Below are 26,135 nucleotides of genomic sequence, written 5' to 3'. Positions count from 1 at the left end.
GCATCGAAAACGAGACACCGGACTATTCATTCATTCATTTTCTACCGCTTTTCCTCACAAGGGTCGTGGGGGTGCTGGAGCCTATCCCAGCTGTCTTCGAGCGAGAGGTGGGGTACACCCTGGATTGGTCACCAGCCAATCACAGGGCACATATAGACAAACAACCATTCACACTCACATTCATACCTATGGACAAATTGGAGTCGCTAATTAACCTAGCATGTTTTTGGAATGTTGGAGGAAACCGGCGTACCCGGAGGAAACCCACGCATGCACGGGGAGAACATGCAAACTCCACACAGAGATGGCCGAGGGTTGAATTGACCCCTGGTCTCCTAGCTGTGAGGTCTGCGCGCTAACCACTCGACCGCCGTGCCACCGACACCAGACTATTAACTCTTAAATTTGGGTTTTTGCGCATAATGCAGCTCCACCCTAAATAGCACTAACTACGAAACAGGTACTGTTGCATGAGCTTTCCAGTAATCGCAAATCACCTATACATTGTGCCAGGATACAGAAAAAGAAAATAAGAGCACAAAACAAGAAACAATGTAAAAAAACTAAGGACAACCAAAACTAATGTCCAACATGGAACATGCGGAACATGACATAAAACGCTGGTTATGCGAGGGAGGAGGCATCTAATCTAATATCACATCTCAGGAAGAATCACTCAGACTCCCACGCAGCATGTTGGCACTTTTTCGATAACTTGGACTGCTATATTGCGGTATTTGTATTATTTTGAATAGTGTGTATTTGTGAAACACATCCAATGGTATCACAGTAGAAGAATCATGAATTGGTATTTGTTGATATCAGTAAAATTGCACATGAAAAAAGTTTTACTTGTCCAGCTAGCTGTTCTCACAACACACCATAAAAAGCATGTTTAGGCTCATGTGACACCATGGGGTGAAAATGAGCAAGGAATTCTGATTCTGCACCCGATTCCCATCCTAACAACAAAAAGAGGGGCCATGGTTACATCAGTAATATTGTCAGCCAGGATGAAAGGCTAAATGATCCATCTAAAAATGAGTCAACTGCTAAATGGGCTGCGCTCCATTGAGTACATTGAGTAATGGATTTGACATGGCCACCTTCAGCAGCCCACTGACAGCCAACAACAAGACATGGGGGGTTGGCGGGGGGGGGGGGGGGTCAAGGTGGCGGCCTGAATAAAAACATGTGAGCTCTTGTGAGTGGCTGCTGGCTTTGGGAAATTATCCTCCTTTTTTCATTTCCTCATCAATCTTAGCAGGTCACATTTCCATAAAGGAGCGGAAAGGACGCCTGCAGGGGGTCCACGGCGTACGATGGCTTGTTATTCATCCGCACACAATTGGACACGGAGGAGGGGGAGGAACTTTTTGTGGTCGGTTAGGCTGGTTAATGGAACCAGCGCTCATATCAGGTAGACAACAGTTAGTCGATAGTTTGATGCATTTGCTGATAGTATATGTTGTTTTATGATTCATTGGTTAACACGCAGTCAATGAGTTCTGAACAGAATCCAAATGGAGTGTACTACCTGGCTGCAACCAGCATAGGTGCTGTGGATTCACTAGTTTACAGTAGGGCTTCACAACTAAATCATAACAACATTGTGTGATGTAATTTCTACTGTCTAAATCACCAGTGAGACTTATGTCTATAAATAAATCCTAAACTTTTGACTTTAAAGTCAAATATAATAAGGGTGCATATAATTTTGAGAATGTAGTCCAGTAAAATAATTAACAATCAAAAGAAGCCATGCAGGACTAAGCCGCACGTGTCTAAGTCATAATAATGCATATTGGGACACACACAGGTCCATGAGGACAATGTGGACAGAACCTCTGGTGGACAGGAGCAGCTGAATGAATCATTGCAGCACCCCGGCCAATGAAGCCATGGCCAATTGAATGCTTTGCTGGGAAGAAATGCATGATGGAAAGTTGTTTTTTTTTATTCTAAACTTATATTGGAACTTGCATTGTATATTTCTTACCTGCCATTTGAGTGTTAAGTTACCGCGTGATGATTTTAGCTCTGTTTCTCAGATGACACCTTGAGTCAGACTGTCCTCCTGCGATTTTGGGTTGACAAGCTCACCCTTATAGCTCCTGATTGGCTCCTGCCAAAGAAAGAGCTACTGCGGCACAGTATTTAAACGATTAGTTGTAGTTTTTAAAAGTAAAGGAGATGTCACAAATAAGAACATGGCCATAAATTAACCGCATTGCTGTACGAGCCGCAGGGTTCAAAGTTTAAGAAAAAAGTAACGACTTATACACCGGAAATTACAGTGTAAATATAATGGTGTGAAAAAGTGTTTTCCCCCTTCTGATTTATTATTTTATTGCATGTTTGTCACACTTAAATTTTTCAAATCACAAAACAAATTTAAATATTATATTGACAACACAATGACAACACATCTGAGCACAAAATGCCGTCATGAACTTTATATTAATTAGGAACAAAAGAAAATCCAAACCAACATGGCCCTGTGTGAAAAAGTGATTGCCCCCATAAACGCAATAACAGGTTGGGCCACCCTTAGCAGTAAAAACTGCAATCATGCATTTGCGATAACTTGCAATGAGTCTCTTATAGCGCTGTGGAGGAATTTTGGCTCACTCATCTTTGTGGAATTGTTGTAATTCAGCCACATTGGAGAGTTTTTGAGCATGAACCTCCCTTTTAAGGGCATGCCACAATCTGTATAAACAGATCGATCAGAAAATATTAATGTCCCCAAGGAGGACGTTGCGCCGCGCCAACAGGGTGTGACCAATGCACTTTGCGATTTTTTTTTGAGCGGCACAGTCCGGCGCAGCGCCTCTCAACCACGCCTCCTCCCCTCCCACCAGCGTAAGTGGCAAAGGGGGAGGAGAGAAGGTGTGAGAGGGTTTAACACAGCTGAGTGCAATCTTAACCAATCAAATGAACGCCTCTCATTGCCTTTAAATCAGAGGCCACAATGCGCGTCATGCACCATGTATCATGCACCATGTACGTCACCTTGCGGGACACGTCCTCGCAGTTACATTAAACACAGCAGCAGGCTAATCCAGGCATCTTGCTTGTTTTTCACCAGCAAACAAGAGAACCTTTGATGGTATTTTTGCGGTATCCTCCTCATCCTCCTTGAGAAAAAATTGACAGTAAAAAAACAAAAATCCTACAGCCAGATTTTTTTCCTCACAAAGTCTGTGCTCTGTGTTGGCAAATTTGCATACTAACAGTGATTGGATGGTCACTGAGGGGCGGGGAGGCGATCTGGGCAATGGAGAAGCATCTAGCACTGCCGGTGTTTTCACTTCTAAAATGTTGATTTGGGGGAGGCAAACCATTTAGTTCGGGGGACATTTGTTTGCTATGGGGCACATGGAAAATTGCCCAGGGCGACATTCTCTAGGGGAGAAGGAAGGGGAGTCGTTAATGTGGAGGAGATGTGTTTGGTGTTTTTGCTGTCATTCTCATTCATACACGTCACTGGAAGTTCAACATGGCAATTGATGGCAAAGAACTTTCTGAAGATGCGAAAAAAAGAATGTATTTTTTTTCGGGGCTATAAGAAGATTACCGTCCACACATATTTAGAAGGTGTGTTTGTAAAATAGACCTATAAGGGGTGGCACCATTGTTGCAGGGGTGTAAGTCAGCTGGTCAGTGTTCAGAACATACTGCATCAAACAGGTCTTTAGACTAAAGTCTGGGTCTAAAAATGATGCACAAGAAAGGATCCGACTGGCGGCACTGGACATAGACATAGACATAGACTTTCTTTATTGTCATTGCACAATAACACAGCAGTGAAATTGCCAACGGAATGTCGTTGCCTGGCTCCTGTGTAATAATAAATAATAATGCGGAGAATAAATAGATTACATCAAATATGAACAACAATGTACAGCGTAAACAGTAATTTGTACAAATAATTTAAATAATTTAGAATAAATAACAATAATTTAGGGCGGCACGGCGGTCTAGTGGTTAGCGCGCAGACCTCACAGCTAGGAGACCAGGGTTCAATTCCCACCCTCGGCCATCTCTGTGTGGAGTTTGCATGTTCTCCCCGTGCATGCGTGGGTTTTCTCCGGGTACTCCGGTTTCCTCCCACATTCCAAAAACATGCTAGGTTAATTGGCGACTCCAAATTGTCCATAGGTATGAATGTGAGTGTGAATGGTTGTTTGTCTATATGTGCCCTGTGATTGGCTGGCGACCAGTCCAGGGTGTACCCCGCCTCTCGCCCAAAGACAGCTGGGATAGGCTCCAGCACCCCCCGCGACCCTCGTGAGGAAAAGCGGTAGAAAATGAATGAATGAATGAACAATAATTTAAAGTATTGGTTGTGCGTGTGGGCAGGTAGAGGGGCTTATTTGGCATTGAGCAGTCTGATGGCCAGGGGGAAGTAGCTGTCTCTAAACCTGGTTGTTCTACAGCGGATGCTGCAGAGCCTTCTCCCCGATGCCAGGCGAGAAAACAGTCCATGCTGGGGGTGTGTGGGGGGGTCAGAGTTTACTTAAGTTACTAAGTATTAGAAATAAAAAATAATAATCATATGCCAGGCCTCAGTCATGCTGTCACTCTCAGTCAGATCAGTTAATACCCGCTTTTTTCATTAGCAACTGTGTTGTTGCTTAGCAGAACCAAAGGGGTGTGCAAAGAGGTTAAAATCATTTTCAACACACTTTGCTGTGTGTTGCTTCAGCTAATGAAGAGCGAAGCCTCTGAAAGGAAATCAAATGTGTTTGGGAGAACATGCAGCCCGTCACCCTCCCACATGTTGATTTGGGAGATGCTGCCATAAGCTCCACAAAATAAAGCGCGTTGTGAGTGTGGGCCCTGCTGGAAGCGTGACAGTATCTCACATAGCACATTTCTTCGTATCCTTTCTTCTCCTTTCAGCCATTACTCACCGTGCGCAGCAGGCTGTTTTAGATTTTAGCCAATATTGACATGTTGGAAAGACAAACATGCTTTGGCCAAATGGTATTTTTACACAAACTCATCATCGTCTACAACAAAGTGGAGACCCTTTAAAAGTTGACAGAAATTGTTTGTTTTTTGTACCCATTTATTATTGCTTACTTTAAATTGCCTGGCAAACCTCTTAATTGGGAAAATTAACTATTTTTTTTTACATTATGCTGCTCTTTTTTATTTATTTAAGAGTTTATTATCTTAAAAAGAATCTACAACACCAACACAACACGATGTGAAATTCATTCCCATTTCTCAGGAAAATCGTGCTAGCAGGATGTTCTAAAAAAGGGGGGGAGAACTGGGCCCATTTAAGTCATCATTTCATCCATGCTGGTTGCCATGGTTGCCAAGTGTGTTGTTGTTGTTCCAGCCCTGCACGAGCGAGTGAGGCCACGAGCTAGCTAGCGAGCTGTTGGCTAAAGGAAACGGCACGGGGACGTAGCGGCTCTCAGTGGTGGTTTCCTCGTCCATCTGCCACGCCAGCAGAACCAGCAGAACCCTGCCAAGACACTCACAGAAAACACTCGCTCCCCTTCACTTCTTGTCCTCTCTTTGTGCCGTTGCCATTGGTTACCTTGCAACGGTGCTCTTAGCCTCCGTAACGTCCAGCTTGTTTATCCTGGAAAACTGAGAGGTGCCACCCTGCTTTTTTAAAACCAAGGGAAAAGCGGGGTTTGGTGTGTGGGTGGTATTATTATGGGATGTTAAGAACCAACGTAAGCACTGTGGAATGACCCTAGTACTTGTGAGGACAGTTTTTGTTTGAAATGATTAGATTAATATTTCTTATTGTTTATGTGCATTGTGTGCTTGTGTCATGTTTGCAATGTTTATGAAAACCAAGGAAAAAGCGGGGTTTGGTGTGTGGGTGGTATTATTATGGGATGTTAAGAACCAACGTAAGCACTGTGGAATGACACTAGTATTTGTGAGGACAGTTTTTGTTTGAAATGATTAGATGAATATTTCTTCTTGTTTATGTGAATTTTGTGCTTGTCATGTTTGCAATGTTTATGCTGTCGTTATGTTAAGATGAGCTTCTCCGCAAATCATTCTACTTTGAAATGAGGTTCAGGTGAGGCTAAGTTAAGGTGACTCTTCAGGAAATGAATATGTCAATGTGTCAGTGTGTGTGCGTGTGCATGTGCGCGCGTGTGTGTGTGTGTGTGTTAGACATGTAGATAGGTTTGGAGATAAAGATGAGAGCAAGAGGGGAAGGAGGGGTGAGGCGATGGTAGCACTGTGTGATGAGGTGGGAAATAGGGGGCGGAGAGGAGGGGAAGCGGTTGCCTGTGGATACGACCCTGATATAATTTGATTTGTGGCAGCAGGAAGCGATGAGTGAGCGAGGGCAAAAGGGGGGAGGACAGTCGGGGGTTGGAGGAGGATGTAGGAAAGCAGGATGAAAAGAAGAAGAAGAGTGAGAAGAGGGGGATGACAGATGCTGCAACATGTCAGAGCGCAGAGATGGAGGAAACATGGAAGGCCTCACATGTAGCTTCCGCCCTCAATTCCTTTATCTTATCAGCTCCTCTCCATCTTCTCCTTCTTCTGTCCTCAATCTCTTCACTCAGACCTGCCTTGCAAATGCAAATGTGGCAGCCTGAATCAGAGCAGCTAACAGACACAATTAAAAACACATCTCTTCCTAAAAATAATAATAACACAACTTGGTGACCAAATGATTTTCTTCTTGGTGACAACAAACACACTCAGATGTTACTGAATCTATTTGAGAGGTATTTGGAGGCCTAGCTACACTGAACAATGTTTCCACTAATATATTAACATGGAAATCTTTTCAGCAGCAAAGAACAAATCCCCTTGCCTTCCATGAAACTTTTGTGGATGACTGAGAGTCTACAGCTTAGTGTCAGGTCAGAGAACATGCTCAAGAGCAGTTCTTTGTTGCGTTCATTTAACAGGAACAAGTCTTGAACATGACACGTTATTAGGATTTCTTTTGTGCTGTCATGGACTTTGCGCTTATGTTTCTGAATTATATTATCATGATGAGAATGGGGGCCCAGAACAGAGCCTTGTGGAACACCACAAGAGGAAATGTTTCCTGTTTTGTTGGGCGATTGGAGTGTCAGAGAACCGCTGGAGAGAGACTGGCTTTGCCTCATTTGGCTTAGACATCATCAGTCAAAAAGTGTCATGAAAAGGAAAAAAAGAGTCAAACTGGAGTGTAAGTCGCATTTATTTAGAATAGAAATTTTTAAATGTGCTAACCGGTGCAGATGTTAACCAAGGTACCCACTGAATTACATTACCTTCTCACTGCATCGAGTCAGACATGGTATGTCGGACATGATAGAGCATGGGTAGGCTACTGCCCATGGGGGGGGGGTGAACTCAATGCGGCCTGCTATTTAAAAAGTTTGCTCACTCCTGTGATAGAGGGGGAAAAGTTATCCCTTTACTTGTGGAAATGGTAAGTTTTTGGCTTCTTACTTCTTCCCCACTCTGTTTGAAACATTTTCCTACCTAAGTTTATTTATTAATTCATTCATTCATTTTCATTGTCCTCATGAGGGTCACGGGGATGCTGGAGCCTATCCCAGCTGTCTTCGGGCGAGAGGCGGGATACACCCTGGACATGTGGCCAGCAAATCACAGGGCACATATAGACAAACAACCATTCACACTCACATTCATACCTATGGACAATTTGGAGTCGCCAATTAACCTAGCATGTTTTTGGAATGTGGGAGGAAACCGGAGTACCCGGAGAAAACCCTCGGCAGCAATCATTGCTTAGCAAAGAAATGGCTTCCCAGGCAAATTATATTGCTGCCAGTTAGATTGAGCCTGAACGAATCAGTTATCAGATCATTAAGAACTTCAATAAGAGAGGTTCAATTGTTGTGAAGAAGACTAAAAGTCCAGACAAAAGATAAAAGACAAAAGTGCAGCAAGCATTTGGACTTGCTCTTAAATTAAATTTAGCTGCAGGATCGTAACACCACCAGTGCAGCGCTTGTTTAGGGATGGTAGCAGGCAGGTGAGAGCATCTGCATGCACAGTGAGGCGAAGACTTTTAGAAAATGCACTGTTGTCACAAAGATACTACTCATTTCTAGGAATAACATCAGGGACAAGCTGGTATTCTGCAAAAGGTACATGTGTAGGACTCCTGAAGACTGGGGTATGGTCATTTTGTAAGATGATTCCCCTTCCTGATTGTTTGGGGCATACAGAAAAAAGTTTGAGAAAAGGTGTGCGCTACACAGTCCTGTGTCATGCCAACAGTAAAACATTCTTAAATCATTAATGTGTGGGGTTGCTTCTCAACCATGGGAGTGGGCTCAGTCACAATTTTGCCTCAGAAAACAGCCATGGATAAAGAATGGTAACAAAACAACCTCCGAAAGCAACTTTCCGAACCATCCTAGAACCGTTTGGTGACAAACATTTTCCAAAAACAAATGTGATAACTTAGTAGCTTGGGGAAGAACTAGTTCTAAAAACACTAAAGGGGAAAACTGAAAACCAAACATTTTTTTAAATAAAACTTTTGGCCACGACTGTGCACAGTGTACTTGTTGAAGTGCACTGACGGGAGTATTCTATTTAAGACTCAACCAGTCTGTTAAAATGACTCGACCAACTTTTGACACCTTTTTACACCAAACCTGCTATCAAAGCGTTTATTTTGGACCTCACACTTAGTGTACACTTTGAGCTGAGACCTTCAGAAATTGGAAGAGATTGAGAGCCCTGACCTGAAGGCAGTCAATGACTTCTGACCTCACAAATGGACACAATCCAAAATCCTGTCAAACGTCTTCCCAGAAGAGTGGAAGCTGTTAAAGCTGCAAGGACTCCACATTTTCTTCACTTTTCACTGCCTGTAGCTGTCGCAAGACTTTTGTCCACACACTGTATCGGAAAGTGTTGCATCCAGCAGTACTCTGTTGTCTGTCTTAATCTCCCCCTAGCTGTGTTTGTGTGTTTTAATCCAAACAAAATCAATCCTGCCTTCTTTGTAAATACCAGTTGGTGGAGTGGATTGGACTCTTTAAACCAACCAGCAGATACCAACTGACCCAACGCTCCCTCCCATCACTCCCAGTTAGGTTGTGAGACTGCTCTTGAATATGTGTGTGTGTGTGTGTGTTTGTTTATGCAAGAGGACAAGAGTGCTGTGACGTGTGGCTGAGCAATGCAAGCATGGAAAAGAGCATAGCAGAGTGTGAAAGTGACAAAGATAGTGAATGTGACGGCAGACTAGGAACATGTTTGGCCAGGCTGTCCTCGAGTCTGCTGCCTAAACCGCCCCCACCCTTTGGTGCTAGTTATTCCACAATGTAAACAACACCACAATGATTAAAAGTGTTTTAGTTGTACTTCTTCTTAAACTGAGAGTATACGCGACCTGTGAGGATGATCTAATGTTAAATCTTCTGAGCTGTTGGAGATAAAACTTCTTCTACACTCCCTGTCAATCAAATCTATAATATGTAGTCTGCCTATCCTTTTATCTACTTTGAATCATCCATATTTGTCCTCCCTTCGTCCAGGTGACGTTCACCAAGAGGAAGTTTGGGCTGATGAAGAAGGCGTATGAGCTGAGCGTCCTGTGTGACTGCGAGATCGCCCTCATTATCTTCAACCACTCCAACAAGCTGTTCCAGTATGCCAGCACCGACATGGACAAGGTCCTCCTCAAGTACACAGAGTACAATGAGCCCCACGAGAGCCGGACCAACACCGACATCATTGAGGTAAAGCCTTGAGAGAGGATGCTCCTTGAAGTTATTGTTCCGGTGCATCTTTGGAACTGTTAAAATTCTCGTTTAGGCCAGTCTGGTTTAAACTAATAGCCGGTGTGAATCAGTCACACATGATAATTTCATGATTCATAAAACTAGGAAGTGTGAGATTCCAGACCCGTGATAAAGTAAAGGTTTCGTAGACCTGCATTTTTCACACACAGCATGCATTTTGACCCTTAAATACGCTCGCTGCTATCCATGTTTTATAGCATTTTGCCGGTTTCAGTTTCTTTGTTCAGTTTTTCTGCATAGCTGGTGCAGCCTTCGCATCCCAAAAAATCTCAAACTGCAGTGACACTGATTAGTGACACTAAAGGGGACCTATTATGCTCATTTTTCAACCCTTTCTATTGCGTTGTGGACTGCTATAGAGCAGCTACACACAATAACATGCATAGAAAACTTTCTAGATCTTCCAGAATCAGGCCATATTCCAGCTGTATTTCTTTGGATGTGTGCTTCCCGCCAAAACAGTCCATTTTAATTTATTCCACCCATGGCCCGCCTCCAGGCATGGCCACTTGGTTGTGATTAGTTACAGGCCAAAAGTGCTTCCTAACTAAGAACGAACCCCACTTTCCAATATTGTGGGTGTAGGGGTTGATAATAAATGGATAAAGTCTTTGGAGCTACTGGAAGCTAATGAGCTACTGGCTGGAGACCCCTAACTTACCATGTATGAACTCAAAGAGTAGGGACCGCTGGTGCCCCTCCAACCTCACCTGCCGAAGGAGGAGCACTCATTGTCGCACACACTTTGTCAGAAGTGTTCTTCCGTGGAGCTCAGAAGAACCGGGACGTGTGGCCGCTGCCTTCAACCTCACCTGCCAGAAGAGGAGCATTGTCGTACACTTTTGTCATTTGTCAGAGGCAGCGCTGGTCCAGAAGCTGGATGTGAGCGTGCTGCGTTTACGAACTGCAGGCACAGCATCGCTAGTGGAAATGTGGTCACGACACATTTTTGCAGGACTTCAGTGTTCAGACAGTGAGCACTGTGGTTCTCTCATACCTCCATGGACGCACAGTGTTTCCGACATTAATGCACCTTTCCCGGCAAGAGCCCACTGCTTCTATCTTCAGCAACAGTTTGGCAGATTTTTCACATTCTTGTTCACAGAAACAGTCCCGTGTGAAATGCCGTTGACAGATGAAAATATTTTTATCTTGCTCCAATAACTTCTGGCTGAGCTTGCCTCATAAGGCAAGCAAAGCAAGAAGGAGGGTGGGAGAAGCAGAGCTCAGGGAGCTCGGCAGAGAATGTATTGTGCCTCCAGCCACGCCCACGAGGAAACCCGCTCCTCTGTGACATCACAAAGGTACAGTTTTGCAACACCCTCTGAAAGCGAGCATTTTGAGCCATCCCAAACTTCTTTCAGGGCCCACTTCGAAATGCGCCAACGTCATTATCTGAAATTTGAACACGAGAATAACATTCTAACTACATTTATAGGTCAGAAAGGTGGGAAAAGCAAAATAGGTCCCCTTTAAAACTGATTGGTCGGCTCATCACACATTTATTTGTTCCTGTGGGTGTACCAACCCCAACTAGCCCAACTCCACTAACCGGGAAGCTGGTTAGTTACGTGCTGCACATTGCAGAAATAAAATAGAGCCAAAGGCATAATGTAATTAGAAAATGTGTATCAATTAAAAAATTCTTCTATGTTGTCAGCACTGGTTTTGTGGTAGGACCTTGAATGCTCCATTTTCCAGCAGTCCCAACCATGAGTCACCATGAAGCAGAACCATTTTTGTCTTCTTTTAGAGCAATGCTTTTCACATACTGGGGTGGGCTCCCCGAGAGGCTGGGAGGACGATACTCATAAAATGCCTTCAAGGTTGGCAGGTCTGTTAGTGTCTTGATTCATGCTTGAACGATGCTGGCGTCAACAGCTCATGCAGTGGTTTGTACAGATATATATTAATATCAAAGGTTCTCAATAGTATTTGAAATTCAGGGGCAGAACCAATTTCTGTCCTTTAGGGGGGGCATGATGGAAAATAAAGAAAAATGGACATTCAAGAAGTATATTCTTGCAATTCCATTTGTTTCTCAAGAGGTGAAAACAAGCCATTACCGAACCCTGAAGTGTCTTTTTTTTTTACCCAGAAACACCCACAACCCCCCATATGAGGCATCAAGATGCTGACTAATCAAGTTTAGGTCGGATAGAGAGGTCAACCGAGAGCTTTGGAGCGTAAAGTCAATCCTTTAGTTTGCTTTTTATCTTCTTCTATTAGCGATGCTTTTCTTGTCCTGTGGGGGAAGAAAAGCTTCACTTGTCAGGCAAACATGGAGCACATTAACATGCCTTACTGACCCTGCCGTGCATAATGGCCCTCTCATGAATCGAACACGAAGCGCTTAGGTGGGATTCAGCTGCAGCGCATACAGTAGACCTTGTTTGGAGGATTGATTAAAAGCAGGATCGCCATCATGCTGACATTAAAGAATAAGAAAAGTCTTAATGCTTTCAACACAGCAATACCATGAATTTTTTTTTTTAATTACCACAGGACATATTGAGGAGTTTTTACTATATATATTTATACTACTCTATACTCTATACTACCTCCAGCGGCTCTTGGTGGACTACTGACCTTGGTTCACCAACTTTTGGGCGGAATAGTACTTTTTTTTGGCCTTTTTACAAGCTTTTATTCAGTAAGTCGTCAGAGAAGTTCAACTTTGGTTTGCTTTGGCTTCACAAGATGAGCACATTTGAAGGTGGAACATCACAGGGAATTTCCCTTTTTTTAAAAAAAAAGAAAAAAGGGGAGTGGGGAGGTTTGTTACAACTGGAATAACTTCATTCTTGTTATTACTTGCCTCTGGTCACCAGCAAAGATGAGACAGGTTGTGTGTTCTGTTGGTCGTGTTGTTGTGGGAACATTCACTAAATGGACAAAAGTACTGGGACAGTTCCAGTAAGTGAAACTTGAAGAAAATGCGGTGTCTTGACCTTTTTTAGTTCTCCCACAGCAAACTTCTCCAAGCATGGATTGTGCAGTAAGGTCTTCCCCAAAGAGGTCCCACAAAGTTGGAAGCATATAGTAAGATGATTAGCGTGGATGTAAGGTGCACGTCTCTGTCCTTCTCGCTCTAAAGCGCCTGATTCACTCGAGCACGGCCATTTTTCTCCATCCCATCCTCCCCTTTTGGTCTGTCTGAGAGTGTCAGCAGTAAAGCTTTCTGTAGGCTGTATCTCCAGCTGCAGATGGCTCTTAAGAGTGTGTGTGTGTGTGTGTGTGTGTGTGTGTGTGTGTCGCAGGGCGTTGGGCAGCTCCAGGCCACATCAGCTCAAGCTCCACTGGTCCTGTTTGTGTGCGTACATGTGTTTGTGTTTTCGAGTGTGTCGCTCTGTCTCTTTCTTCCTCTTTATTCTTGTGTTCATTTGTGCGTGCGTGCACATGGGTGCGTGTGTGTGTGTGTGTGTGTGTGAGAGAGCGTGCACAAGTCAACCCCTCTCCCGCTCTCTCTGGTTTGCACGCTCCTGTGTTGCCCCAGAGAGTGTCTCATACAATATTTAGGCCTGGTGTGCCTCGCACTTGTGTGTTTGTGTGCGTCCTTACACGGGAGCCTCCCTCCCCAATGGATGCTATTCTGCTGCCCCCCCCCCCCCCCCCCACACACACACACACACCTTGTCAGCTGTGAGGTATTCAGTAACTTTCTCCGGTGTTTGTCCTCGGTTGTCCCCTCCAGATGTGCGGCAGTCACTCACCTCCTCGTTAAGCGGGTGTTAGTCGTCTGGCCCTCGTTCATTAATCCGCCCAGTTTTAACTCCGCCGCCGCACTGTTGAGGGAGACCTCACATGGCAGTTATTTTTTGATATGGAATAATTTCCTGCTGTTTGGAATGTTTAAACCTAAAGACTATCCAGTCTGGGATGCCGGTCATTTGTTAGTAGTATAAAATGTTACATTTTAACATTTTTATGTTATGTATATTTGAAGTCACATTGTGTCATTAAGTGTTACATAAGTGTAAAGCAGTGAGGCAGTGTTAATATTATAACACATTTACTTTTTTTTTTAAGTCACGTTGTAACATTTATGTGTCGTGTCGTGCTGGTATAAAAAGTGAGGCATTGTTACTAGTCTAAAATGTTAACTTTGCTAACAAGCTAGTATGTGTATGGTAACACTGGAGGCTTGTTGCTTTGAGTCCTCTTACTTCACGTCATTTCCTGTTTACATTTTTCCATCCGTCTATTATCCTCACCAGTGTCACGTGTATGCTGGAGCCTATCCCAGCTGTCTTCGGGCGAGAGGCGGGGTACACCCTGGACTGGTCGCCAGCCAATCACAGGGCACATATAGACAAACAACCATTCACACTCACATTCATACCTATGGACAATTTGGAGTCACCAATTAACCTAGCATGTTTTTGGAATGTGGGAGGAAACCGGAGTACCTGGAGAAAACCCACGCATGCATGAGGAGAACATGCAAACTCCACACAGAGATGCCCAAGTGCCCAGGTCTTCCCAATCCTCTGACTGTGGCCTACATGCGGCCCGTTTCCATTTTTCTTCTTCTCTTAATTAAAACTAGCAGAGTTCACTGTTGGTGATGCTCTCTTAACTGACCTCTTGTGATATGCGTTGAGGAGTGACATACAGCCTGTAAAAACATTTTCCAAACTTCCATGTGACTTTAGAGGTTTATTTTTCAGTCAAATTAAAATTTGTAGAGCATGAGGGGCAGTTAAGGTTCCATGTTGTGCTCTGCCAGCTTTTATTCTTTAGCTTTTCCTGAGTCAGAGAGTTTGTCATCGTCACTTCTCTGCACAATCTCTTGAAACATTGACAGGAAGTGCTAAGACCCTATAAGAGAAGTTTAACATTGATACAGCTTAGCAAAATGAAGCGATGAAGATTGGACTTGACTTAACGTACAGCATGCAGAGCCGCTGTCATTGGAAGCACATCATTACTGTTTACTTTGATATCCTGTCTTCTAAGTCGTCAATGTTTGATGGCGGCCTTCAGATCCCCTCGCATGGTCGCCATGTCCCTCTCCAATCTCCGCTCGCCCCTTCCAGGACAGCGGAGACTTGAACTGGCGGCATGACTTAATTATCCAATTTACATTTGGCTTAATCTGCAGCGCGCTAGGACGCGAGCGAGAGGATAATTGGACGGTCACCAAATGCGCTCATTTGCCGCTCTGCCTCCGTGAGCCTCTCCGAGTGCTTTTGACTATAAATTATGAAGTGTGGATGTAGTCACGCAGGCTGGCGCACACACACTCAGCTTAGTGTGGGTCAGAGTGCACGCACTATACGCGCATGCGGCCATTTCACTCTACTGTATGCTTAGAAGCACTTAAGTTTGTGTGTGTGTGTGTACAAAGTCAGTATTCATCACACAGCTCGACATTCCTTCACTCCAGCACAGGGCTGAGAGGCAGCACATATGCACACACAGCCTCTCTCTGACATGCACGTGCTGCTTGAAACATTGTGTGTGTGTGTGTGTGTGTGCGTGTGTGCATGTATGTGTGTGGGCGGGCAGCCTGCCTCTGCTGCCACAATGTGTTAATCCGCTCGGCTGCAGATCCCAATCAGGGCAAGAGAAGGAAGAGAGCGGGGCGGTGGAGGGAACACGAGCGAGCAAAATGCTAAAAGGCCGCCGATGAATAGCCGAGGACGGGAAGGAGAAAGGAAGCTGAGCGGAGAAGAGGGGATGGCCCTTTTTTCTCCTGTAAGCGGCTCAAGGAAGGTCGCAGCAGGCTGCCATCAGTTCACTATCGTACTGTACTCTCTCTAGAATCTTAGTCCTCCTGGCCAGACTGTCCTGAAAATGTCCGCCTGTGTTGTTTATTTAAAGAATCGTGACATTCAGGGCAGACTTATTTGACTCCAGTCCTGTAGGTGGTACTAGTGTACCCCCCACCACACCTCTGTTGGATATGGTGGGTCACTGCACAACTTGGCCCCAATGCAAGTGGACTGGAAAGACCTGAAGAGAAAATAAAGTCCATAATCTGCACCTTTGTCTGTTGGAAGAAGTAATTATACCAAGTACCTTTTGTCGACTTAAGCGGTTGTTGACATGACCAAAATGGGAGGCGAAAATTATTGCTATCAGATTTACTCGTGAGTTTTGACAGAGAAGAATATAACAATGGAATAATAGCCATAGAATATTGTGTTTTTGATATGATATCCTTTCATTCATTCATTCATTTTCTACCGCTTTTCCTCACGAGGGTCGCGGGGCATGCTGGAGCCTATCCCAGCTGTCTTCGGGCGACAGGCGGGGTACACCCTGGACTGGTCGCCAGCCAATCACAGGGCACATATAGACAAACAACAATTCACACTCACATTCATACCTATGGACAATTTGGAGTCACCAATTAACCTAGCATGTTTTTGGAATGTGGGAGGAAACCGGAGTACCCGGAGAAAACCCACGCATGCACGGGGAGAACATGCAAACTCCACACAGAGATGGCTGAGGGTGGAATTGAACCCTGGTCTCCTAGCTGTGAGGTCTGCGCGCTAAACACTCGACTGCCGTGCCGCCTTGATATGATATTATATACTCAAATGCAACAAAGCTGCTGTCAAAAATATTTATTTATATGAATCTAAAACAAAATATAGGTCAATGGGTTTGTTTGGTTATTTGTTGTGTTTGAATCCATGTTAATACTGCTATTAATTTAATGCTCACTGAACAGGAAGTCTCTGTACTGTATGTTTTAATGCTGTGTGACAGAAGTTGTGTTTCACGCTCTTTCAAGCTGCTTTGTGATAATGATGACGTTACCAATAGTGCTACACATAAACAGCCTCATATTTCCTAGAAATGACCCCTTTGGCTCTCATGTGTTTTGACCATAAGGCAGTCAACCATGTATGTCAATGTTGACTTACGCAAGAGCACTCATTTGTAGCGGCACACCGCAAATGAATTTGGATCACCAAAAATGGATTTGGCGCTACCTTGGTGCTACCCCATCTTAAAGCACTCACACGGAGGGCCGTCTTGTTTCTGACATCGAAAAAAGAAAATTATAAAAATAAGCCTCAGAAGCATATTTGGAGTGCTTTTCATGTTTTTTTAACTCACTTTTTGCACATCATGCAAATTGGACGACTACATGATTACATCATGGTGTCATCTCCCAGCCTGACGAGCTACCGTCAGGTCACGATGAGACAGAGAGAGTGTTAAAGGCGGTGGGCCGCAAGTTGAGAGGGCACGGCAGAGACGAGCTGAGTGCGAGGAGAGCCGCGAGCCGAGGGCAGAAGGACAGGCGGGTGGGCGAAAGAGAGGGCGAAGTAGGCACGTGGGGGTGGAGCCTGTCAGAAGCCGCAGCCAGTCAGAGGGCGGCGTGGAGCTCCGCAGGGCCTAACTTACCCTGGCAACACAATAGAGCGTCAGAAAGATGGCGGACAGGTGAACAGATGGCAGCGTGATGAGGGACAAGATGATCAGTGGACTACAGTGTGTGTGTGTGGGTGTGCATGTTTGTCTTTAATTTGTTATGAGGTAAGGCAAAATAAAATTCCACAATAATAATTTGTCTTATCATTTACACCACAGTTGTTATTATGTTGCCAGAATGTTGCAGTTGCAGTATCAGGCCTACACACAGCTTGCTATTGTAATTATGAAATCACACACTGTTCTGTGATCAGTGTGTTCTGTGTTGAATGGTACTTTTGCTCTAAAACCAAATTGTACGAGAACTAAATCTATTTTTCCCCAAAGAAAAAATGGAAATCCAATGAATCCTTTCCAGACAACCCAGAGTGTTATCATGAGGTACATTTAATATAGAACAATTAGAGTTTCACGTGTAGAAAGCGATGTGCAATTCTCAATATTAATAACACCACAAGACTCAGTCACACACGCATGGGAATTGGATGTTTGGCCAGTGGAGTCCGTGCAATGATACGCAGGCAAACGGACTAGTTTGTGTCACATCCTTGCGGGATTTGGTGTTGATGGCCGAATAAGCAAGCAAAGTCCAAATGACTCATATTAATACCCCAAGATTCAACGTGTCAAAGGGTAAAAGTCGTTAGAAAATTGAGGTTCTGTTTTGCTTTGAAAATAATGTAAATAGGAACAAATTGTCCCAGGTTCAAGCTGTGGCCATCATAAAACCTTTTTTTAATGTTTTACATGATATTTTAACATTCGACATGCGCGTTTATATATAAGTTAACCACTGTCACGATCATGTGAGTGTGCGCTTTGTGTTGTGCTGTACAGGTCACTTACACACAGTGACTCATTGACACATTGTCATGGTAATAACAAAGTTGCCCTTCAATTGACAGCACACAGTGTTTGTTTGTGTGTGCATGTTGAGAGACCATTATGGAGTCTTTGTGTTATTAAGTCCTGACAGAAGGTCCATGCGTCCACCACGAGCCCCCATTTGCCCCGCTCCATTTGTGTTTATTTAATGTCTTTTAGGTCAGGACACGCTCATGTGCACAGTGTGTGTGTTTTCTATGAACAGTGGATGACAAAGTGTTTTCACTTGGATAGAACAAATGATGATGTTTCAGTGGCTTGATATCGACATCGTCCTCTTTTTAACAACCCTCATTACGCCGATTCATGCGGTTTACCTTGCTGTTGTTACCCGATGGGAGGCTTGAAGGTTAATTGGTCGTGTGTCTGCGGTTTTGTCGTCGCCATGCTGCCGCCGTCTATCACTTTCTGTCACTTCTTCTTCCTCCTCGCCTCGATTGCATGCACTTGAGTCATCCTCACTTGCCTTCAGTGGAGACTCACAGTGGGAGTCGAGTTTTAATCAGAGCGTCTGCAAGTCGTGCGGATTGCAACAGTGTGCTTCTCAATTAGCCATGTGACACAGCATTTGTGTGTTTGTGTGTGAGCCTACAATACCATAATGTGAATAAATATTTGTTCATTCTCGAGACACAAAAATATTTAACTGTTACTGTGTTGTTGAGCACATGCTTGATTATCTGTGAATATTCTTATTCATCTGCCCATAGGTCTTATTGATTATCGATCGCAACTCCACGGTTCAGGTTGTTTTTGAAGACATTTAATTTCATCAGGTTATGGTCAAGTCTAGATAGGACAGCTCTTGTTTGGTGCGGGATCTACAGTAAGTATTTGTCCTCTTAAGGTAGAGGTTTCAGTCTTTTGTGATGCACAACAACAGTCTAGATAAAGAAGCAGATACATTGGTTTTGGACTGGAGAAGTGGCCTGATTTGGTTTTCCACGCCAGTTACTGCCAAAAATATGTCTTGGTTTTTGCATACTGCCTCGGTCATTCTACGGCCAAACATTGCGTTTAACAAAGTAGTCCATTTATCAATGTATAATTCCGCTGAATCGAGTACCCAAAGAAAGGATCCGAACGTTGGTGACTCAGTCTCTGTGAAGTATTTAGAGTTTAGAGTTGGGACACTATGGACAGATTCCAGCCAGGGAATCCTTTTATTCATATTTTTTATGATGTGTGGTTGTCTCCATTTTTCCTGACCGAGCAGGATCTACCAGAGCAATGTGCTCAGTTTGGCTGTTCACGTAATAAGACGTGATAAGCTCACTGTGAAACTTGGAGCATGGAAAAGTTAAGGCAGTTAAGGGTCATTGACTGACAGGGACCCCAAAAATAGGTAATTATTAGAAAATAAAAATTGGAGACCAATATAATTGATTGATGATTTTGTTTGTGTCTATTCACAGAAAACTAAAGAAACAGTGAGGCACTTGTTAATCACATTGAAATGTCAAAATAGCTTTTTACAAAGTGCAAATCCAACATTTATTAAAAAAAAATAATCAGAAGAGATTAAATTTTTTCATGAAAATTTTACAATTGAGGTTTCATCAAACCAGTATTTCCCTAACTTTTTTTACTGCGCTGAAGGATATACACTTCTAATAGCGTAGAAGTTTTCAGTATCCTGCTATAAATGGTGATTATGATTCCCGTGTTTGCATGGAAGACGAGTATGAAAAGTAGATCTTGTTGGGTATCATGGAGACAGGGCGCTGACCATTTTTGAGTCTGCTTAAGTCATAATGCAAATTAGCTGAGTGAATTTACTCCCATTAAAAAGTTTGGGTCATACTGATGATTTTTCTCATTTACATACAGTATGCCTTCATCTATTGCCATTTTCAGGCTCCAACCTTTTCAAAGTTAGTAATATCAAAACTGAATATTTTCTTGAAAATAGTCTGGCACCTGAAGGGTTAATAATGAACCATGCTCATGGTAGCCCTGCAGCCTTCCATCATAATGCCGCAATCCCCAGTTTGAAAACCACTGCATTATAAACAGTGAGTAAAAAATTTAATGGGTTTTTAATTTTTACTTGCAATGTCACGCTTTTGGCAGCCCTTTATGAAGAATGACCCATATGCATGTTGCATTGTTTTTCTACGGGTCCCTTTTTGTGTGTCTGCTATGTATTCATTTGGATATAGAAATTATTTAGGTTTTTTTATAACGTAGTGTTCAGCCAGATACATGGATCTTTTATTGAACAAATGAACTAAGCACATGTTATCATATTTACATGACAGCATGTAATTTCTGTCTCAACATGGTCACGTCTTCAATGAATCATCTGATCTCTTCATTAATGAAATGACACGTCTTTATTTTGCTTTCCGTTATGAAGATGTGTGAAAATTGTGGGTTAGTGATTGCAATGCAGTTGTCTGCAGTTGTCTGTGTCTGTGGCTCCCACTTCCCCAAAGCTCGGGGGAAACACAGGTTTCTAAAGGACTTCAAGGCTGGAGAAGATTTTTTCCCTATTTCCTGGCTAGAAGCAGTAGAAGTCCGTCCAGCTTGCGTGGCTCATGCTGCAGACTGCATGGTCATCGGCCCACCGGGCAAAGCTTCTTAACGGCAAATCTTGTTTAGTTGAATCCTCTGAAAGTAAGAGCCTGTGCGCCTCTTCCTGTTTGCGGTAGTGGGCGAACGCTGACGTGACCCAAATGTCTTCTCCTTTCACACCGATTAGTCTGTTGATTAGACAGTGCGGAGGTGCCAGGCCTCCGTGTGACTTGGAGTTCAGCTTTGCACATGCTGTACAGTAAGTAGCATGACGTCAACCCTGTGTGCACTTTGGCTAGAAGACGGTTCTTGTTTATCTGGATGTTTCTGACCTCCTGGCTGACCAAGTGCAGATTGAGTTGTCCTTCCAAGCATACGTGTGTTCTCTCATCTTCCAGGCCAAAATGTTACATTTAATATTTACTGCTCGTGTCCAGCGTAGGCATGAACGGGTTCAATCGGCATACTCATGTTAGACTGGGATGTCCAAACTTTTTCCAACGAGAATCTCACACTGAAAAACGAAAGAATGCAAGGGCCACTTTTAAATTTTGTAAAACAATGCATGTAGATATTAGGTTTGGGACCTGAGCATGTATCCCAATATTTTAGGGATGCATCACGATATGGAAGTATAATTAAAATCAGTGGTGTCTTCTATAAAAGTACAACCATAACCTTAAGACGTAGTCACTGATGTACAATAATTCCAACTGCATACGTAAGATTTTTTTATCACACTCTTATTTTGTTCACACAGATGGCGTTATTATTTTGAAGGTCAATAGTGTGTTGAGAATGTCTGTAGGACGAGCTGAGTGCTAGGTTTTTTTTCACTCAGAACCTGCACGTCGTTAACCGGCATTGTAAAACGCTCCTTACATTAAAGTGGTAAAACACCAGCGCAGTAAAAATATACCCATCCAGGCTATCCCCACTAGCTTCCAATCGTGCCGCGTAAGAGGCGGTCCTGCCAACTTTCGCTGGTGTTTATTGCCATTTCAGCATCTTTTGTTCATCAACTCCAGGTCGTCAACTCTGCTCTTCATTCATTCATTCATTCATTTTCTATACTGCTTACCCTCACAAGGGTCGCGGGCATGCTGGAGCCTATCCAAGCTGTCTTCGGACAAGAGGCAGGGTACACCCTGGACTGGTCGCCAGCCAATCACAGGGCACATATAGACAAACAACCATTCACACTCACATTCATACCTATGGACAATTTGGAGTCACCAATTAACCTAGCATGTTTTTGGAATGTGGGAGGAAACCGGAGTACCCGGAGAAAACCCACGCACCCACAGGGAGAACATGCAAACTCCACACAGAGATGCCCGAGTGGGGAATCAAACCCGATTGTACCAACCCGAACTCCGAGCTGTGTGGCCTACGCGCTAACCTCGCAGTGCAGCCTCTCTGCTGCTCTGCTCTTTTCTGTTTGAAATGATCATTTATACCAATATAAGTCATTTTCTTATCATTGGAAGAATTTGTGTGGCCAACCCTAGTAGATGCTAGCTATAGTTCTTCATAGCCCCCCCTTTTGCTTTTTCCCAACTGTCTTCTTAAACAATCTTTGTAAACTTTATTCTCCCAATATCTTCTGCAACCTAATTTCTCTAGTTTCGTTTATTTGTCATATTATTATGCCTAAAAAAAACACATTTTCTTTAATCTATAAACTCTGTGGTATTCTTGGAAAATTACTGTTGATTTTTTCATTCTTTTCTATCCGCAAATGCCCCCCTTAGTCACATTTTTGAACGCCCTGCATTAGGCCATTTGTACTGTGATGGACTTGAGTGTGATCCCACGTTGTGAGTGAGTTCACGCTGACATTTGAGCCTGCTTTCATATCCCATCACTTCTGTGACTTTGTGGATTCTTTCTAGTCTTATTTAGATTCATTCTGATTATTTCTACTGAGGAGTGAGATGATGAATTAAATGACACATATTTTATTGCACATGATTTTTGGATCATTTTGAGTCTTGATTTTGGATCTATTATGCAATGTGTCACTTATGATTAATAACTTGTGAGGGCCTCGCCGTGTCGGGTCCAGGTCTCATTCCAAGGGATGGCAATTGTGCTGTGCTGGGAACGTGAGCCAAGGCACGGTACAATTGACCTAGTGTGAATACGCCCTTAGTGTGTGAGAAGAAGTGAAAGTAGTCTATTGATAAATAAAGACAGTCAAAGTGGTTTACCCTGTCAAAGTAAATGTATGTAAATGTGCTTCCTCCTCCTCCTCCTCTCTGGCTGCCTCAGACGTTGCGAAAGAAAGGCTTTAACGGCTGCAACAGCCCTGAGCCCGACGGAGACGACTCCATCGACCAAAGCCCGCTAAATGACGACAAGTACAGAAAGACAGAGGACCTGGACAGCATCTTCAAGCGCTACGGCGTGAGTACCATCACACTTTTGTCACCTTGCCTAACCCCATCTCTCTCTTCTTCTTCTTCTTCTCCTGCTTCTATCTACCTCTTCTTCCTCCTCTCTCTTCCTCCTCTTCTTTTTCTGGTGTTCGGGCATTGAAGGCTCTGAACAAGAAAGAGCACCGGGACTCTGAGAGCCCAGACCCCGAGGAGCCCTTCTCCCTCACCCCCCGCACTGAGGAGAAATACAAAAAAATTGACGAGGAGTTTGATAAAATGATGCAGAACTATAGGCTGTCAGTGAGTACCGCCACGCCTCTGTGTAACCCCGCCCCGTGCCCCTCCTCCTCCTCCTCATGCTGCTCTTGCCGCTGACCGGGCTTCCGGCGGTTTTCAGGCTGCCGACGGCGGCCGCTGACTACTCACAGAGCACTCGCATTCACCATCCTCACTCCTCTTCCTCGTCCACGTAACCCCTCACCCGGCACATCACCCCCTAATGGTGTGTGACTGAGACCCCCCCAGTGGTCAGGCAGGCAGACACGCACAATGCAACTCCTCTTTCTATGAAGTTATTGATATTATTACATTATTACAATGGAACCTCGAAAGCCTTTTCAACGCAGCATGTCAGGTATGTGTGTGGAGTGTGTAGACCGAGCTCATGTTGCTGGAATAATGCTGGAATAATATTATCCTAACATTTTGTACCATAGCCTACTAAATTGCTCATTAGAACATGGTGCATAAATTGGAAATTTAATGATAAAATAAACTTTTCTTTGCTTCAAAATATAAACCAGGTGGAATATAATTTAATATGTCTTTTTTTTCCAACTTATTTCACTAATAGTATTTAGTGACACAGACGTGATAAGCTTTATAATTTAGTATTTTTGCATATTTTCCTTAAAAAAACAGTCAGCATTCATTCTAATTGGATTTTCTGTATGATTTTACTTCGGGGTGTAACCATACAACAATTCAGTAACCAACAACATTCTCTATTTTCAGTTTCCAAACTGCTTCTATCTATCCAATAACTGTGCGCTTAAAAACACAATAATTTACTTTTCTTGTGCAGATGAAACATGCGAGTTGCTGTCTTTCATTGGACCAACCCCAACCCCCCCAAAAATTACAAACCACTGGAAAGCCTTGGATGCCTTCTCTATGGTGTAATAGTTTTTACGCTTGTAGAGTGTTTTTACATGAACTGCTTGTCCCTTACAGAGGACATAAAATGCATTGCTGGGTCTCAGGAGATTAATGTAAGCATGTTACGTCATTATTATTGCAGATGGGACAATAAACTGCAGATAAAAGTCAAGGCATGGACCTCACAGCACGTCACTGATCATCATTGTATAAAAGTAATCGCACAGCTTTGTGAGAGGGGTGCTCGACAACATCCTCAACTGTCATAGCAACCAAGGATCAAAACACGCTTTATTGGAATAATCCACACAAGTAATTACCAGAGGTTCACGCCTTCGAGCAGACAATTTGCAACTTGTGAAGCACATTTCACAGAGTAGGCGTGCGGTTGCCTTGGCGACGCCCCTGACTGGACGCACTCCGGACGTGACGGGGCTCCGCCTCTTACTGCCCTCACGGTTCCACTGCTGCACTTTCACCGCGATGCATGTCTCTCCGTCTCGCTCAATCAGGCCATTAACGTCACTTTAACCACCAGCGCTCGATTTACGAGCTCGCTTCCCGCTCGACCTTTGATTGGCCACCGGGGAAACGTGCACGGTCACATTGAGCGCTTTTATTCCAAAATTCACTTTTATGGTCTTCCACCTGAGTGGAATGACCTTAGATTTTATTCCTTCACTCGGCACACCTTCACGACACGTATTATGAAAATGCAGCTGAACATATACAAGAAATAGCATAGTTTCTCTGTGTCTGGGCATACTGTATACCATTAGTGAGTGAGTGAAGTAGAGTGTGTGATACACTAAAGGAGTTATTTCAGTAAGCCTCAGCCTAAATTGTATCACACTCCCCTTGCATCACAACAATTGAACCCCCCCCTCCTAAAAAAAAAAAGCAGAAATGTCTTATTATGACACTCCCACCTCCCCACCATACCTGGCCCATCCACACCTACAAAGAAAGTCCTAACAGAAGCATCATCATAATCCCCAGTCTAGCAGCCAGAGGCCAGGACATACACGCTTAATCCCACTTGTACTCCCAACACCTCCTCAGGAAGGGAGGGGGCCAGCAGCACAGCAGGCAGAGGGAGGAAAAAAAGGTTTGTTGATCCTGGTGCCTCTGAAATAAAAGACGTCATAGATTAGCTCCTCAAATGACTACATGAGAAACCAAATGTCTGGATCAGGGCTGTCCAAGCTTTTTCCACTGATGGAGGAAGATTTTTTTTCATTGAGTGAAAAAGGCTAAAACCAATTGAAGATGATAAGAAGATATAAATGTACGGGGGGAAATGCTTTTTGTCATTATGTTACACCTTTTTTGCTCTTTTTTTTTTTTCAATATTTTGGAATGTGTGCAGGCCCATAAAAATTGGCACTGGGTCACATATTTTTGCTTGGGTTTTTTGTAATTGTATTTTTAAAATGTGCAGCTTAAGGTAATAAAGTAATAAAAAGCAGGTAATAAAATGTGTAACATGCCCTTAAAAATGGGCTACTGGCCCACACTTTTTTTTTATACTTTTTTATAATTGTATTGTTAGATTATGCAGCAGGCCCATTAAAATGGCAGCAGCGGGCCACCATTTTTTTTTTTTAGAATGTGTAGCAGGCCCATAAAATGGGCAGCTAGCCACAAATTGTTGCTGCTGTTTTTGTTTATAATTGTAGTTTTACAAATGTGTAGCAGGCCCATAAAGAAATAGATGGATGGAATGGTAGGTAGTTAGTTTGATTGACTTCTTGCCTCATAATCACACTTTATGCATTATTCCCGCTAACTCTTCATACATTATTTATGTATTTTTCACTTCGCTGCCAGCATGGCTCAAGGTCAAATAAAGGATTAGAAAAACACCATTAAAAACGTGTTGTCATAAAAGCCAAATGTAAACACAAGACGAGGCACTTAACCTTGTATCTGACATTATTTTCAATAACTGCAGATTGACTTGAGAAGACTTTTTACTGCCTTTATCACGTTTGTAAACATAAAAAAACAAGTCTCACTT

The 26,135-nt window shown here is 43.4% G+C and overlaps 1 protein-coding gene across 6 annotated transcripts in view; it reads left to right on the top strand.

The window, feature by feature from the left end:
* Nucleotides 1-26,135, top strand: part of mef2d (myocyte enhancer factor 2d) — a 97,211-nt gene that overhangs the window by 47,731 nt on the left and 23,345 nt on the right. For all 6 annotated transcript variants that reach the window (XM_058053755.1, XM_058053756.1, XM_058053754.1 and 3 more), the window contains 2 exons: nucleotides 9,513-9,716; nucleotides 22,851-22,985. In XM_058053755.1, coding sequence (XP_057909738.1) covers nucleotides 9,513-9,716; nucleotides 22,851-22,985 — 339 coding nt within the window. The remainder of the gene's footprint in view (nucleotides 1-9,512; nucleotides 9,717-22,850; nucleotides 22,986-26,135) is intronic.

This window comes from Doryrhamphus excisus, chromosome 17, assembly GCF_030265055.1.
Source record: "Doryrhamphus excisus isolate RoL2022-K1 chromosome 17, RoL_Dexc_1.0, whole genome shotgun sequence".
Taxonomy (NCBI): domain Eukaryota; kingdom Metazoa; phylum Chordata; class Actinopteri; order Syngnathiformes; family Syngnathidae; genus Doryrhamphus; species Doryrhamphus excisus.
This window is presented reverse-complemented; position numbering and strand designations above follow the sequence as displayed.